The sequence below is a fragment of the Equus quagga genome, chromosome 10 (assembly GCF_021613505.1).
Source record: "Equus quagga isolate Etosha38 chromosome 10, UCLA_HA_Equagga_1.0, whole genome shotgun sequence".
In the NCBI taxonomy this organism is placed as follows: Eukaryota; Metazoa; Chordata; class Mammalia; order Perissodactyla; family Equidae; genus Equus; species Equus quagga.
Window position 1 is genome coordinate 107,820,619 of NC_060276.1, and position 18,251 is coordinate 107,838,869.

Here is an 18,251-nt window from a genome sequence, read left to right on the forward strand (position 1 = left end):
AAAACATGTAGTTTTGAGAGCAAATAAGGGATGCAGCTTTAGACATAAGAAAATGAATTTATGGGACTTGCCAAGCCAAAAATGATAGTTTAGAGAAATAAATCATGGATGATATTGATGCAGATGCTCGAGCTCTGTCTTAATGTTTAAGGTTCAGATGAGGTCTACAGGGCTTCCATCTGTTAATGGTACAATCAGACTCCGGAAAATAGACAGAAAGCCCACTAGTCTAATGCCCTAATCCAGCGGTTCTCAAACTTCAGTGTGCCTCGGAATGACCTGGAGAGCTGGTCCTAACTCCCCAGGTTGCTGGGCCCCGCCTCCAGAATTTCTGAGTCAGTAGGTCTGGAGTGAGACCTGAACATTTGCTTTTCTAACAAATTCCCAGGTGCTGCTGCTCCTCGTCTAGGGCCCACACTTCAAGAACCAATGTTCTGAGCTCATAAATGTTCCTAAGGAGAAACTGGCCCTGCATTTATTCAAGCAGGTTATAGGCTTATCGTGCTCAACCCACCTTTAGGCACTAAAATCTTCAAGATTCTTGAAGAGTCCTGAAATTTTTTTCAAGAACTGAAAGTTAATCCATTTCTAAAAACATTTCTCTTGCTGGACAGTAGCCCATCCTTCTTTCCATTCAACTGCTCGTTCTGTAGTTATGGCTCTTAGCAAGGTTACAAATGATCAAGGTTATCAGGGAAGTTTGCTTGGACAGCTGGAGTGGGAAGTAGAACGGAGAAGGAAAAGGAGAAGACACATCAAACCTCAAAGGTAATTGGAATGTGGTCTCTAGGACAGGCTATCCTCGTGACATGTGACAACCAGTGGCCCTCACCAACCTGACTTCGTGTTTGCAGAAATAATAATCTGAGAAGAAGAGAACTATTCTTGATGGAAAACAATTTCAATAGAAGTGAAGTAGAAATTCCCTCTAGATTATTCGACTCTGTCCAGAGTAAATAGGACCTTGGGTGACTTGTGGGTTGCTTTTGGAGAAGGCTAAGCAGGAGGGACTTGCATGTTACTTGTAAGGATGTGGCACGGAACAGGACAGTCTGCAAGGTATGCTTAAGTGACTAATCCTCAGGTCTCAAGAACTGGCCTTAGGGTAGGAGCATGCCCTTGATGCTTTCTTGTCACCCTCTGTAATGTCCGCAGGTAGGAGACTCAAGTCTTTCCGGAAGGATTAGGTGGGTGGGTGGGTGGGTGCGGGAGTTTAGCTGTGTTTTAGAGCAGTGCTGACCAATAGAAACATTATGTGAGCCACACAGGCGATTTTACATTTTCTAGTAGCCACATTTAAAAAAGAAAAAAGAAACAGGTGAACTTAATTTAAAATCTTTTATTTAACTCAATATATCCCAAATATTATCATTTCAACATGTAACTCATATAAAATTATTAAATGAGATATGTTCACTCTTTTTCATATGAGCTTTCACAATGTGGTATGTATTTTACATGTATGGCACATTTCAACTTGGAGTAACCACATTTCAAGTGCTCAATAGCCACATGTACCTAGTGGCCACCATATTGGACAGTGTAGTTTGAGAGTAATTCTGGGATCTAAGATGGGCTTCGTGGGCCTGGATATTAACACAATTCTGAATGCTCTACTCCCTTAAGCATGTGGGAGGATCCCGGCTCTAGGCCAAGCCTTGTTCAGTCCTATAAGTATCTATTAACTATGTCCATCCATCCACCTGGCTCTCTGGAAGCATCATGGTGGGAGGATGGGTTGTTAATGAAGAGTGCTTTTACAGAGGCTGGGTGGTGTGTTTTGGCCGAGAGTCAGGAAGCACGGATTCTAGGGCCAGCTCTGTTATTGGCTAGCTGTGTGACTTTGGGTAAATAACACTATTTCTCTGGCCTTGCTCTTCATTGTATATATTGTCTGTGAAGTCAGAGGGTTGTACTAGAGAGAACTCCTGAGGTTTCTCCCAGCATCTTCATCTTCTGATTCAATTCCGAAAACTTTACTATTGAGAGTGAGAGGTTTCTGCAGTCAACGAATTGAGCAGCCAGATGGGAGAGACAAAAGAAAGATATGAACAATTCAGTAGGAACATGCGAAGATGTTTTTTGGCAGAGGTGTAAATATGCATGTAAGTGGGTAGTAAGTCAGGAAAGAGAATTATCACTGTCAGCGAAGCCTCGAGAGGTGTTTATTGACAAACATTTTTCATGGACCCGGAGAAAAATTCTGCAATTTAATCTTGCCCCTCACGCACTCTCTGGCTTTCATTGTAAAGAGCAAATTCTGGGATAATTTCACCCATGATTTCCATGAAGCACCCTAGTCCACTAAAAAACCCCTCCAATTTGGAACATTTCACTGCTTTCAGATTTTGATGCAACATCTGTGTTCAAATGGAAGGACACAGAGTGCTGATCAGCTATTAGAAATGACCCTGAACTCGAGAGCAGCACAGCCTCCTTCCTTCTAGATGGAAGACAAACCTATGTCAAACATTGCCCAGCTGTTCAGAGGAGAGAAGCTCCTCCCTGCACCGCTGTCTCCTTAGCATGCTAAAGTACAAACTCACATCAGGATTAAGAGTTATGATGAGTTGAAAAATGTTCACATGAATTGGTATTTTTTGAGTGAAAGTGAAACTCAGTTGATCAGGATTTATTTGAATAACTATCATCTCCACCCTCCTCAATAAAGCTTTTATGATACTAAAATTCATCTAGAGTGCATGTTGGGGAACAGATTGCCATAATTTTCATAACAAGAGGAAAACTGTCTAAATATTCATCAGTGAAGTGCCCTGAGGTTCCTCCAGCTCACCGCATCTGCAGTTTCCTTCTTTCTTACTACAAGTGATGCAGATTTTGTGGCCTCGGTGGGCTAGAAAGATAGCCCAGAGAAAGGACTATTTAGCATCTTTCTGAACAAACAGTTCAGTCTTAGAGATTCAGAAGACCAGTTGAGCAGGTGGGTTAGGAAACAAATAATCCTTGACAGAATTTGCACAAAGGCAGATCAGGCTTCTGAATCGATGATGACTGTGGGGCGAAGGTTAAACTCTCCCCGTCTCCTCTCCCCTCGCTGGACGCTCGTACCACTTTTCTGATCACTTCATTCAGTTGACTTGCTTCTTAGGAGTTGTCCCCTATAATGGTGACACATGGTGCCTTGTGGCTATCATTGGTCCCTCAAGGTGCAGGCTGTGTTTTCTGCTCAGTATCCCCACCATAAAGCCCAGAATAGTGCCGTGGACTCAGTGGGCACATAACAAATGGTGGTGGAGCAAATGGAGACTATTAAATGATTTGCAATTTACCAGTCTCTGTATTGGACAGAATCTTGTAAAAGTGGTGCAGTAGCCATGGGTCCCCCTTTTCAAGTTCACGGTCACCAGGAGGAAAAGTACACATTTGTTCACATGAGACCCTTGAGCTTATTTCAGGTTTCTGAGGGGTGAGCAGTGGTTGCCAGCATTCCGTGGGGCTTGGCAGACCCTTTCTTCTTCCTAGCCCTGCTCTAGACCAGTCAGCCTAACAGCACCAGGACAAACCAGGCTTGTCTGACAAAGTCAGGTTTCCTGGCGCATCACACCGAGACGACTGCAGGGGAGGACCTGTGGAGCCTCGCACCAAACAAAAGAAAAAAGAGTGGTTACCGAATTGGAGGAACGGGGGAATGTAGCGAAAATTAAACAAAGCTGTGTTTTGATAGGCTCAAAGCAAAGCAGGGCTGTGTGGATAGGGGTCCACAGTAGGTCTGGGCTGCGAGGTAGACTGGGTCCTGTTTCTTTGGGAACCACCAAGTTAAAATAGATGTGTAATGTTGTGTCCAGACCCCCTGACATGAGGCTCTACACTTGTGTGCGGTGTCAAGGCACCAGGTTTCTCCACCTTGGCACTATTAACATTTGGACTAGATCACTCTTTGTTGTGGGGCTGTTCTGTATTCATTATAGATGTTTAGCAGCATCCCTGGCCTCCACCCACTTGGTGCCAATAACACCACCTTCTCCCCTCCTCCCCATTGTGACAATCACAAATGTTTCCAAGGCATTGCCAATGTCCCCTAGGGAGCAAACTTGCCCCAGGTGGGAACCGCTGGTGTAGATTGTAATAAGCTCCGCAAGGATGCTGTGGCCTCTCTGCTGCTGGGCGCACAATGGACGCTCAGTTAATATTTATTGAACAGTTGATGAGCCTAATATTCATTCCAGCCCTCCCCACTAGCCCTGGATCCTCAGACTCTGACCATGGACTGGACTTCCCATCTAAATCTATCATATGGTATACCCAGCCCTGGCACCACCACTACTCTGGTCTACCTTCCAGGTCCCCACAGTTGTTTCACTCCTTTCTAGCATTGAATCTTGGCTAATACCCATGGCTAAATCAATGGCTCTCACAGTGTGGTCCCTGGGCCAGCAGCATCAGCATCACTTGGGAACTTGTTAGAGGTGCAAATCTCCAGTCCCTACCCCAGTCCTAGGGAATCAGAAACCTTGGGGGTTCTGTTTTTATAAGTCCTCCACTTGGCGCTGATGGCCACTCAGGCATAGAAACCACTGACCTAGACTAATGTTTCTTAAGCTTCCCTGCTGATGAAAATCACCAGGGTGCTTGTGGCTTCCTGGGCCTGCCTCAGACCTGTTGATTGGGATCCCCGGGGAAGGTATCCGGGGAGACATAGTAACAGGAGCCCTACATCATTCTTGTCATCAGGAATGGTTGGGAACCCCACCCACCCGTATTCCTCCGACCAAAGACCTAGAACACTGTACAGAGCCCAGTGCCATTTTATTCCCCCAGGAAGGTACCCTGAGTCTCTCCTTTGGGAAATGACTTCCCCGTTTCTGATACTTGGATGCTTAGGGCTGAAAGCATCGCTCTCATCCTCTCCATACTGTTGCCTTGTCAAGAGCTCTGTGTATACTCACCTCATTTCCTCTCTTTGATTATAAGCTCCTTGAGAACCAGAAACTAGTCTTATTTAACTTAGTCTCTTTGCTCCAGAACATAATAGAAGTCCACACCTTTATTATAATTCCAAAATACAGCAAGTCAGAAAGCTAAAAGATTTTATCACTTATTGGGTGATAAAACTTGTCCTGGAATAACATGCATCTATGTATAGCCCTTATTTATCCCACTTGGGGTGATGAGTCATCCATTTGCTACAGAATTTTAATGTATTTGATAGTTGGGTGCAGCCCCAGACCCCAGCTGAGAATGTTATATATTATATGGTATGTGCAATATATTTCTAAAATCTGAAAAATTCTGTCCCCAGGGCTTCTGGATAAGGAATTATGAACCAGTAGCGTCTCAGATAATATTTGTCAGTTTAATGAAAGAGTTTCAGATTTTGATGTTGGTGAAAGCAGACGCCACTGAGCTTGATACTTTTGTTCTAGTATCCCAAAGGAAAAGAGTTCTGGGCATGACCTGGTACTTTACACCCCTGCTGAAAGTTCTGGAAGGCTTTCTACCAGACTCTGACACATGGGGTTTTGATCTTCATGTCCAAAAATTGCGCCCGGATAATCATCCTGGATTTAATGTTATTTCCCTGGTGTATGTGTGTATATGTTCTGCTTGCTGGTATGTTTATTCTGTTTGTTGTGCTTTTATTTTTTTTCAGCTGAGGGCATTTTTTAAGTTGGTTGGTTTGTTTTTTATGTGAACAGATTATAAAACAAGCTGAAGGGAGTCATGGGATCTGGGCATGTGAGTTCAATTCCTTGAACAGTCTGTTTTTAATCTCATGTAAGTTTCTAGAAGTTTAGAGATTGAAATAATGTGTTTTGGGGGGGCATGTGAATCATGACTGGACTTCTTGGTGGTTTTAATAGAACAAGTTTCTTAAAATTGGAATGCCAATCATTCATTAGTACAGAGGATCTTCATCTGGAACTAGGCAGGGGGCTCGAGGTCCTTGAACCTTCTGAGATTGTACACACATTTTCTCTGCACATTTGAATGTGTCTATGTTTTTTTCCCCTTTTTCTGCAAAGAGAGAGTCATTGCTTTTTATCAGATTCTTAAAGGACTCTAAGACAAAAAGGCTTAAGAACTGACTTAGGATTTCAGTCATGTTAATTCATTAGTATTTTTTAATCTTTCTAAAGAAAAAATAGAGACAAAATCATCTCAATCACTGTATAAATTATGTCTTTATTTCTTTATATGTATGTGTGTATTCATTCCTATTTGATCTTGGACTAATTAAATCCATCTAATTGATGAATAGATGGAAAATGCCTGCCTCCAAAAATTTCCTTCCCTTCCTCTCCATCTCTGTCTGCTACTCATTTAAAATTTATTATCTTCCCACGTCCAAAAAGGATTTGGAATTGTATTCTTCTTTCAAGGCATATCAAATTCTTCCTCGTTTGTGAACTCTCCTGAATGTAATCTTGCTTTCCTCTGAAACACGGCAACAATATTCTGTCAGAGTGAGTTTATGCTTATTGGTGGGTTTGTCTTTTCCTGTCATTCTTTTCCCTCACCTTTCTTCTGGCATTAGGTTGTCACTTCCACGTGGGAGTCGAAGGGGGTGATTGGACTGACTTGTATATCACAGCCCAAGAACTGACAAGAGCTGTTTCATGGTGGTGACTCAATAAATGTTTGAATTAAAGCAGGGAGGATCTTCATTCCATATACTATAAAATTAAAATCATAGTCTCAGAATTAATACTTTTTTGCATATATGTTTATTTTTGAGTATCTTAAAACCATTGGTACATCCAAACCAGCATAATGCTTTTATTTTCCGATACTGCTGAATTAGGGCCCAAGTGCCTCAGAAGTGAAGACAAATTCTTGTTTTCAGATATATCATAATAACATAAAATGTGAGGCTGATGGTTGCCATATTTGATCAAGAGTGTTCTGAGTTGTACAGTACCTGTGACTAGGAACATGAAATGTCAGAGCTGGCAGGAACTGAGATCTAGCCCAGTGTGCTCCTTGGAGCCTCCAGAGTTTCATTGGGAGGTTTTTGGGAATGTGGATAGGAGCCCTACTCTCTCACCAGAACAGCTCTGTTTTTAGTTGTTTTATCTTGGAGTTTTGGAATAAGATTAAATTTGCTAAAAGTGTTCTGCTGAAGTTAACCAAACTTTCCTCTCACTGCCCTCTAGCTGGCCTCTCATTCTACACCTGTGGACACAGAGTGTGATTGCCTCTGGTCGTGTGCTCAGGACAGCCCAGCTGGGACCAAACCCAGTCTTGACTGTCCTGACTCCTGATTCAGAATCCTCTCCTCCTACTTTGCTGTCCCTCAAATTTTCCTCCACTTTATAGGTGTCACTAGGGGCTCAAGAAACATTGAGTGGGAGCTGTGTCAGGTTCTGAAGATGCAAAGAAGGGGGAGACATGATGCAGGAACCTGATTTATGGAGAGTGGTAGTTGACAGTAGCCACTGGCACCAGGATCTCCTCCTTTTATCTAAAATTGGTACTTTCTAGATAATTCTGTGTCTAATGCCTCACACATAAAATGACATGGCTATGTGATGAAAGTGTTCTAAAACTGGGTTATAGGGATGGACACACAACTGTATTTATTAAAACTCTTCAAACTATACAATTAAAATGGGTGCGTTTTATGGTGTTTAAATTGTATGTCATTAAAGCTGTTCAAAAAAACCCACGGAGGTACACCTGTCCTCCTTAACTTATAGGAAACTATGGGCATAAAACAAAATGGCCCCATGAAACATTTTAAAGGCATGCTAGTACTTTCTTGTAAATGTCTTCTCACGAGGTTGGTTACGGGTCAATTCCATACTCATTTATTGAGTCTCTGCTGTGGACCAGGTCTCGAGGTAGCAAGGGAAGAGTTTGATGGAAAGGGAATGACAAGGATGCATAGCAAGAGGCTTTTTTGGGAGGAGGCAGGAGTGTTTTGGAGGAGGTAACTGGAAGTGTCCTCTTTCTTTTACTGAGTTCCTTCGTGTCAGGGCGCCTTCTGCTTTGAGTGATAAATACCTACCTGACCACAAAGTAGTGGTAAGCAATAAAATTTTATTACGTCGGGTAACAAGAGATCCAGAGACAGGCCCTCCTGAAGTTGGTTAATTTGACAGACGTCTCAACAGTGTCAGGGCTCAGGGTCACCTCCTCTGTGATTTTCTTGGCTTTCCTCTCATGGTTGAACTATGAATGCAACAGTGCCAAACATTATACCGTCCTCCAACAAGGATGAAACAATGTTAAAAGCAGAAAGACAGGGGCAGCTATTTTCCTAACATCTCTTATTTTTTTATCAGGGAACAAAATCTAACAGCCTTCCCACCAGCAAATTTCCTCTCATATCCCATTGGCTGGAAGTAGATTACATGCTCACCCCTAAACCAATCACTGGCAAAGGGGAGTGTGAATATTATTTGCCGAGACATGTTTCACTCATCCCTAGGGCTGTGGGAGGGTTCCCCATTCCTGAATGTAATGCCTGAACACATCAGAATTCTGTGAACCAGGAAGGGAATGAGGAATTGCTGCTGGGAAGTTAACCAACAGCATCTACTACCACACTTAACTTTTTTTGGACAGAAAGCAATAGATACATGACTTGTTCCTTTTCTTTGTTGGCCACAGGTGTCATGTCTTCTTTGTAAAACTTCTCCATGATTTCAATCTAAAGAATTATTCTTAAAGCTGAGACTCTCCTAGGCAGTTCTTCAATGATACTGTATTTCTTTCAGTGTTGTAAGTTTTGAGTTTGGGTACTCATATTTCACTAGCACAGTCAATAGGAAAATTGGTGAGGAGCTGTCATTATCCAATTTAGAGATGCTTAACTTTTTCCCTCCCTTTAGAACATTTGGCAGATTCAGTATTTGGGAGGTTTGCTATTACTAATTAAAGAGAGATGGAACGTTGGTAACTATGTGGGCTGAGGAATATGGAGACAGGTTGGTATTGATGGCATTTGGAACTAGTGCCCCTCAGCACGGGTTAATGAGCCCAAGGCATCAGGGGCCCAGAGTATCTGAGATGGAAGGTTTCTAGCTCTAGGATAGGGGATGTAACTGATACCTTCCAGCCATGGGACAGAAAACAGAAACATCTGCACAGAAACAGAGTGAGTCCCTCTAGTTCCCTCTCCCCCTTGCTTTCACCTCCCCTCCCCTGTCACATCTCAACCTTAGACCACAGTGTGTCTGTATTATAGATTTTTTAATTGCTTTGATTTTTTATATCACTCTCTTTGATGTGACATTAACCATAATTTAAAAAACCACATTTCAGTGATATAAATTGTACCAGGACAATATAATTGATACTTACATAGATAGCTCTAGGTTATGATCTGTCTGCAGAAACTGACCTAAACTTTGGGAAATACCTAAGGCCATTCAAAGCCATTAGGATTGTTGGCTTTGATGCAGAATAATAAATGCCTGTCCCGGTAGACACTAATTCCCTTGGATTTTTCTTTCCATCTTCTTTCCTGAGTCATCAAACCCCAGTTTTCCAACTCTTGATTTCCCAAATACCTTACAAATGCTTTCGCTGTCTTCTAAACTGGTGCTTTTCTGTAAATGGAGAAGATTTAACATCAGACAGACTTTCAAAAGCATGTGATTCAGGACATATTTGAACTCGTTTTGAGTGGCCTTCATGTTTTCCCTCTTTGCTGAGGTCTGGTGCCTGTCCTTGCTGATGAAACAGCCCCATCTATGAACAGGCAGGTTCCCACAGAGAGGCCATGGGACATACTCGAATGAGTTTACTCCCCACATGTGTGTATGTAAAGAACATTTTGTCAGTATTTGTTGGCTGTTTGAGGTTGACACATGTTCACATACAAATACATCTACAGCTCTCTCTTAAGTTGTTTCATAATGGAGCTTTTTCATTGTTTTGAGTACCACGTTGACTTTATAACATACACAAATGTCCTGTTTCAGATGTAGTGATGTGTGGAAGAAGGCAGTGAGAGCAAGATTTAAGCTTTTTGCTCTTTATAGGTTATGTCTGCTTACTCGTGTACCTGAAAAGTGTATAAAATAGCCTATAAAATAAAGACTAGATAAAATATACACGTCTATTTTCCTGAGACCAAGGAAACCTTTTTGCTTTTATGCTTGAGAGAAGTGAGGCAGTCAATGGCATTTCATGACGTCACATGATTTGAGAGGGGAAAAAAATGAAGAGAATACATATGCATGAGCCCAAAATGAGCAATTGGAGGTAGTTTTCTGAGAGTGACCCTTTCTTTATGCAGTAGTTATATCCTATCTGTTAAGGGTGTTTTCCCTGAAGTTAATGTGATAGAGAACATCGTCTTCTGGGCCAGCTCATTAGATAAAGCGTTGTAAAGGTTGTGTTTTCTTTTCTTCTTACAGGCAAGGATTACTGCAAAGTAATATTTCCATACGAGGCACAGAATGACGATGAATTGACAATCAAAGAAGGAGATATAGTCACTCTCATCAATAAGGTAAACAAAGTTCCCTCTTGCCTTCTAAACTGTGAACCACTTTGGGGTGTTGACTGGATAGTACAAGCTTTTGTTTTAGCCCTTGAAACACTTGATTTTTCTGGTCCTGAACTCTTGAGGAAGAATCTTTCATCTTTCCTCTTGATCAGGCTAAGTCCAATGTATCCAGGTAAATGAATGAACTTGAAAATCAAATTGATTCTGCTGGCCTTGGAGCCAGATGCAGATTTGCGTGGCCCTGCAGAAAAAGCATGTCCCAGAAGGGCTAACCTGGAAGGCAGCCTCCTTGGCTGGAGAGCCGGCCCTCCACAGCAGCCCTGGCTGCAAAGCTCCGGGTCATGAGGTTTTCAAGGAGGGGCTTTAAAAAGCCTCACAGGCAGAAAACACTTGAAGAATGTTTGCTGTTCAGATCAAAGACAGCATGCCTGAGAGAATTTTGCCTGTCTTGTTTGGGCTAAGAAGGCTGGACAATTTTATTATCATTACAGACAGCACCCTGTAAACATAGAGAGAGCTATAAAATCTGTGTGAAGTGAGCAACTTAACAGGGCCTGGACCATGTACTGTTTATGTTTTCATGCAATGGTACTCACCAAGTAGGTGGTTGAAAGATATATTATTTAGGCGATTCCTAGAATATATGGCCTTTTCTCTGAAGTACAGGGTTTTTATGATGGTCGAATATGATGGAAAGCTAAACAGCCTTTAAGATGGGTGAGGTGGTTTTTTTCTTGTATCCGAGTGAGTGGCGGGGAAGGAGGAATTCCCTTGCACAAGTGTGACTAGGAGATCATCCTGGCTGCCTGTCCCTTGTGCAGGGTGGGAAAGCATTGGCAAGGTGAAGGATGCAGGCAAAGGGGAGAGAGACTGGGGGTTAGGGTGGGAGATGGGCCCTGGGTCCCACTGCCTCTGACCATTATTCGGGGTGGGGGGCGATGGTGCTGCCTGCCCCCCCATCCCACACCCCCAAGTTTGTCCATAAAGTGATCAGTGGGATTTACCTTTATAATCAAGGATGTTTGCCTTTGGGGAATGTTTGTGCGTTTTCAGAGCCTAAGCCAAAGATGCCGGGGAACTAATGACCCCAGAGGTTAAGTGGCTTGCCAAAGGTCAGATTATTTTAGGGTGAGAGCTGGCCCTCTCAGCCACTCTATATGAAAGTGGGCTAGACAGTGCTAAGAGCGCCTTTCTGGAAGAGCAAACTATTCCCTGCTGTCTGATTGCCCAAGAGCTCGTCCATCTTTTTACCTGTAAACTATTCTCCCCTGAACTTACTGCAGTATATCTCTGTAGGTGTTAGATGTGGCAGGAGGAAATCGGAGGAGGGGAAATGCTGCCCTTCCTGTTCCTTCCTGCCTAGGAGGCTGAGCGGTTTGTCTCTTTCTTGACCACCCTTCTCCCCATCCGTCCGCGCCTCCTTCAGGCTGCTGCTCCGCATGGTGCATTTCCTGTTTTGAATCAGACCCTTAACCAGGCACGTGGAATAAGGAAGTTGTTAAATGGGTGTGAAGCATAATACAGACACTTTGATAATTAGCACAGACATTTGGCTGGACTCCTGCAGGGAAGGGGTAGAGTGCTTTCCCCGGTAATGGTGAAGCAACCAGAGAATTGACTAACTGCCATTCGTTGCAAGGAGGGGGGACTCGCTTTCTTCTTTTTGTTTGGAGGGAGGCAGCCTCTTTTTAATTGAAAACCAGATGTATCAGTAATATTCCTTAGGTTTTGGGAAAAGAAAAAACCACCATGGATGGTCTCTTATCTGAACACGTGTGTTTCTACCTTAACGTGTTATATTCCAGTGCTTGTCGTTTGATTACGTGTGATGAGAACACATTCATCTTGATGATTTCATTCCTACCTCCCAGCCCGAGATCCAGTCTGATAAAAAGAAGCAGATTTTTCTAAACAGCTTAGTCAGAAAGGGGCTCTCTCCTGGTCCCATCCATACAGTAGGGAAAGAGGAACAGGCAGATGTGACAGGCTGCTTTCAAGAGTGTCCTGAGAGTTGCACATGATTTCCCTGGTTTCATAGCTTAATGTATTTAGAAGCAGTTTGGAAACTGTGAAGCAGCTTGCGGATATTACTATTACATTTGCAAAATGGGCACTTGTCATCCTCGCTGTGCACCTGGCCTCTTGACCTGACTTGCACACAAATCCTGCTCCTCAGGCATGGGGTGCCTCCTCTGGTCTCGCCCTGCCCCCGCTCCCCAGCCCAGCAGCACCAGAAGCTAGACATTCTGCCTTCCTGTGTCCCTGCCACTTCCTGTCCGTGGTAGAGCCAGGCCCAGGCTGGTTTGCACCTCCCCTGGCCGAGTGAGCAGAAAGCTGGGCCTCCTCCCTCCTCCTTTCTCCAGCACCTTCTACAGCACCTGCTTGGGAGGAGAGCCCGGGAGTGGTCAAAGGTGGAGGGGTGCTTCATACCTAGCACCGTGGCCCCTTCTTTTCATCATCCCATAACAGCACTTTGCCCCTGTCACCCCTCTACTCCAACAAAAGCCGTTAATGACTTTCCTCTCCTTTATTGTAAAATCCAGCTAGATTATCCTCGCATGCCCCGGGAGTCTGGCCACAGTCTGGCTTTCTGGCCTTGGTCCCCATCGCTGTTGTACATGAACTCTCCCGGGACATCCCCATCCTGCTTGTGCGTCCTCCCTAACTTGACCCGGACCAGGTTCTTGCTGCCTGGGAGGCCCTCTGCCTACCCACTTAGCTGGTTTGTCAGTAACTAATAATACAGCCAGTCTTAACTCATGCTGCATCCTGTGCTTGGGCCCATTTTGAACTCGTTGCTTAAAAAAGGTCCCTTAGGCTCTATCATTTTGTTTTTATTATTATTTTATATGATCTGTGAAATCAGGTCTCTTGATATCCTGTATTCCTGCAGATTTTGACTTTTATTCTCATAAAATATCTGCCAGCCTTGACCCAGCATTCCGGTTTGTTGGAAGTAGCACATTAAAATGATAATTACTACATAGACTACCAGCTCAGAGAAACCAGGGTTTGAACCCCAGCTCCACCATTGCTGGCTGTGTGTCTTTGGGCATGCCACTTAACCCCTCTGAGCCTCAGCTTCCTCAGCCATAAAGCCGACCTCATAGGGCTGCTGTCAGGATTTACAAAGATGCTGTGTATAAAGTGCCCCTCACAAGGAGGGACCCACCAGTGGTACCTGTAATCCTAGGAATTGTCACTTCAACGTTGGCTGCTCTTTCTCTGACCTCGGAAATGGGAATGTCAGGGGTATTGTGGCTGGGCCCAGTTTGCTGCTGGGGCTGGAATGCCATGATATGAAGTAGCTAACAATGGTGAAAAGTCTACCTAAAATAGGTGAGAATTCACAATGGGTGAGATTTCAGCCAGAATTTGGAAAGAAAATATGACATAAATATTTGGCCTGCTGAAAATGTGAAAAATGGAGTCTGAGTCCAACAAAGCCTGCTGACGTAGAAAAGTCTTACCTCTTGCTCTGAGTTAAGGGATCACTGAGAAGTTCATTTAGATGACTGCATATTATTCATACTGTAAAGTGAATATTTTCATCATGATTTGTTTAGTATGCATTTTGATATGCTGCTTTATTGTATGTATGAGTTGAGATGAAAAACTTGAATTGCTGTTCTCTAAATTTGATTGCTTTTGCTGTAGAGATTCTCAATTTACCCCAAATTCTGGCGGTGTTTTTGTTTTATAGTCAGTTAAGGTGGTTTCCCTTTGCTCTGCTTTTCTGGGCTGTGGCAGGAGTCACAGGGCAGGCATTGACCTCATTTTTAGCTCCAGATTGTCACTTTGTGTAGCTTTCTAGAAAATGAGTCAGACACCTTTAGTGGTACCTATGAGCCCTCCGCGGTTCCTGAAATAATGTGCAAAGAACCAAACTATTTGTGTGTGCCTCTGGAAACTAGGATGAAATGTGGCAACCCGAATGGTTTGTTTTTTAGTTTATTTATAAAGAACTCTTGTGGATTTGGGAACATTTCCACTTGTGTGGAACACACCTGTGTTTAGCTTTTATTTCTAGTCATTCAAAAATAGCTCCTTCATCTGTGTTCCTGCCGCCCCCATCCCTGCCTTCCTGATTTGTGCTCAGAGCGTGTTTGAAAGGGTTCAGAAGCCTCTGGGTCTGGTTTCCAACCAGAGAAGCTCCCGAGAGAAGGGCTGAGCGCAGCCTGGTGGGGTCAGGCCAAGGCTCAGCTGTGACGGTGGCCGCCCTTGAAGGATGTTCCTTGCCAGGCCGGTGCCGCTTGGGGCAGAGTGAGCCCAGCTTTGGAGAGGGACGATGTTCCTGCCCTTGGCCAACAGCCTCCTGGCCTCAGAATGATGGCCCTTCCCTCCCAGCCCCCTCACCTGGGAGGAAGGGCTTCCCATGTGACCTCTTTGTAAACAAGGATCTTTAGGTATTTCTTATAAAAAGGCTCCCCTGAGTAGCTGTGTCTTTGACCCTTAACAAAGCAGACATAACCCCCTGTTTCTTCATGGGTATAAGCGTATTTGACAGCATCGAGGTAAACACTAAGAAAGATAGTATTATTGACTAAAATCGTGGAGCAGTAGAGATGGAGTGAAGGGGAAAGAGACAGTATAAGCCAGCGCTGATGTTTGGGGAAGGAATCCAATGGATGCTCCCTAAAGAAAGAGGGAACACAGAGGATTAGCTAAAGGTAGGAGTATAAGGTGACCACACCAAAAATATAAACTAGGAGTTTCACCTTTTCCTAAGGATGTATCAAACCAAGGACCCCAGGTATTTGGAGCTAGACCTGCTGAGAGGTCAGAGTTAGGACTGAATACCAACTAACCCCCAGCCTCCTGCATCTTGACCTCAACGGGTTTTCCTCCCTCCTTTCCTAGACAACAGTTGAGCATTTAACTTAATAGTTGTTCCATCTACCAGCATGAGCAGCTTCCCAGTGCAGGACCCTTCTGGGCCACTGGCAGCAAGAGCCCAAGACTTCGTATCATCTTCCTCTTCCCTCACGAGTCTCTCTGGAGTTCAACCTCACAGCAGCCCTGGGAGAGTTAGGTGGGACCATGGGTGATCTGTCCAGATTACAAGGAGAAACTAAGGCCCAGAGCACAGAAGCAACTTTCCCAAGGGAGTCACAGCAAGTCAGTGGCAAAGCCAGGGCAGAGGCATCTCCTGACCCTGAACTTGGGGGCTAGGCAGGGCGGTACTGCCCAAGTTTCCTGGGGGGCAGTCAGATGCTTGTAGCAGGTAGGGCTCAGTCACTCCCAAAGGTGACTTGTCTACTCAATGAGTAATCCTTGTTGCTGGATATCTAGTGCCTGTGGGATTTTCTTTCTAAATTAATGATGTTACCATTATTTTATCAGGAAAACGATATTACCACACCATTACCCCATCCCCTAGCATTTTGGTGTCCGTGTTTCTGATCTTTAAGGTCAGGATCATCCAAGTCTTTCTAATTCCATTGTCACCTCTACAGAAATGAAATGATGGTTAGTGCAGAGGAAACCATGAGCTTGGCTCAGGGCTAATGTTGGTTCTTCTTGTGCCCAAAGCCCTCTTTGTCCTCTTCTTTCCTCCACTTTCCTCCCATGCCCAGCATATTTTGTCCTCCTCTTTTCTTCTGGGCCTGGGTGCCACTTAGTTGTCTGCTTTTACTATGAGAAAGCAAAAAGGAAGAAAGGCAGGAGGCCTGAGCTCCTTCCTAAGTCGTTCCATGATTATATGTTCTTTCGTTTGTTCTAATGTTTATTTTCCCTTCCTGCCTCCCTCCCATTAATTCATTAATTGAAACATTTATTCATGAGAAAAATGTTTTCAGACTACCTTGCTTCATGCCCCACAGGAAGTAAGGATGTTTCCTCAAAGAGAAGTGGTTTTAGGAATCTCAGGAAAGGTTCTCAACTTGGTATAAGAAAGCCGATCAGCTAAATAGATTGCTGGCCTTGACCCTTTCTCTCTGAACTCCTGAAGCTTTTAGCAGAGCTAAAATGCTAGGATTAAATGTGGTCTCAAGGGTGAGGAGTAAATTAGCAGGTGTCACCCTGAAAATGATGACATAGTGACAGACCCATTAGAAGGACATGTTTTATGAGTGAATGAAGAAGTTAAGCATAGGTCTGGGATCATCTGGGTTTACACACATTTGAAAAATGTCAGTGTTCAGCAAATGAGTCATTTATGTCATTGGATGCATTTCCTGCAGTAGTCTGTCCTGTTAGACTGCATACTCTTACTGGAGACAGAAGTCACAATATATCTCCTCCTCAGAGCATTAGAAATCCCCAGGAATCCAGTTTGCTGCTGTTTTCTCTTCCTCTTTAAAGGAACCGGGACCCTGGGGTGGGTGAGAAGATTCCTCACGCCGTGAGTGCATGTGGTCAAAACTCTTCCTCGCTGAGCTTGTTTACCATCACAAGCACAGTTTTCAATTAGGTGAGGATGGTAAGCATAGGACTTGAGGTGGAGAAAATTTCTCTTTCGTTTACCAGTAGACAGTCAAAACAATGCCACCCCAAAATTTTGATGGTGGTGATTGCAGATTTTTCGTAGACAGATGAATTTGCAGTTGATGTAAATTCCCACCTTTATGTGCCTCCACAAATTATATAAAACTGTCCAAAGGGATCCTGTGTTCGTTCAACCTAATTGTCATCTCTCTCCAGCCTGCTGTGCTTTAGTGTCAGGACATTAGTAATCCTTGCAACACCATCTTGGGATACTTTTCTCCTGCAGTACACTGAAAAATCTGCAGATGTCTTAAAGAGTTAGAGAAGCTCTTTCTGTTTTCTATTTCCAACCTTACTGTTTGTATTACTCCAAGAGGGCTGTTGTGAGGATTAAATGAGATGTTGTGGCTGCAAGTGCTTTAGAAACATAAAAGTTAAATTATAGTTATTGCTATGATAAGTTATTATAGGAAGGAGAAAAGACAAACACCCAGTGACTGGAAGTTCTTTCTTGGTATATTGAACTATCCTGAAATTAAGGTCAGTACTTGCCCTGAAATTCCCTTTTATTATTTATTTTAACTTTTCTTAATAAAAAGTAATTTATTATAGTTGTATAGCCCCTGTCTTATTAAGGTATCTCAAAGCTCTTTACATTCACATTTCCATTTTATTAAAATATACTTTTCTGCAATGCAAAGTAGCATGGGATGCACATTTAAGTAATACTTTAAAATTACATATATCATACCTACTCTTGGAGAAGAAAGATAAATACAAGGAAAAGTTGAAATCACCTGTGACCTTACCACCTTCAGTTACCTCCCTTAATGAGCTATGTTCTTCAAGACTTTTTACACACACACACAATTGCAGTTAAAAATAAAAATAAGGTCATATCATGCATACTACTTTGTAACCCTCTTCGTCCAGAATATATCATGCCTCTCTTTGGCAACATGATTAAATGGTTCCTTAGTGTCCTAATATATAGAGTATGACATTTCTCTTATATTTAGCTTGTTTCTGGTTTTTCCTATTTTAGACCATGTTTAGGCATGTAGTCATCACTTTGTAAATCTTGTGCATGTAATTATTTCTGCCACTTTCTACTACTTGTATAACCTTGGGCAGGTTGCTTAATCTCTCTGTGCCTTAGTTTCCACATCTGTGAAATGGAATAATAGTATCTACCTCCTGGTGGTGTAAAAATTGAGTGAGTTAAAGTAGGTAAAGCACTTAGAATGCCTGGCTCATAGTAAATGCTGTATAAATGTTAGCAGTTGTTATTATTTCCTGATGATAAATTGCTAAATGTAATGCTACCTCAGTGCCTTTTAAAGGCATTTAAGTGATGTTCTGGAAGATTGTGCCAATTTAGTCTCCCCACAGGAGTGTATGAGAA

At 43.2% G+C, this 18,251-nt stretch overlaps 1 protein-coding gene across 2 annotated transcripts in view; it reads left to right on the forward strand.

Annotated features, from left to right (window-relative positions):
• Nucleotides 1-18,251, forward strand: part of SH3KBP1 (SH3 domain containing kinase binding protein 1) — a 313,922-nt gene that overhangs the window by 217,470 nt on the left and 78,201 nt on the right. For both annotated transcript variants that reach the window (XM_046673657.1, XM_046673658.1), the window contains one exon: nt 10,329-10,423. In XM_046673657.1, coding sequence (XP_046529613.1) covers nt 10,329-10,423 — 95 coding nt within the window. The remainder of the gene's footprint in view (nt 1-10,328; nt 10,424-18,251) is intronic.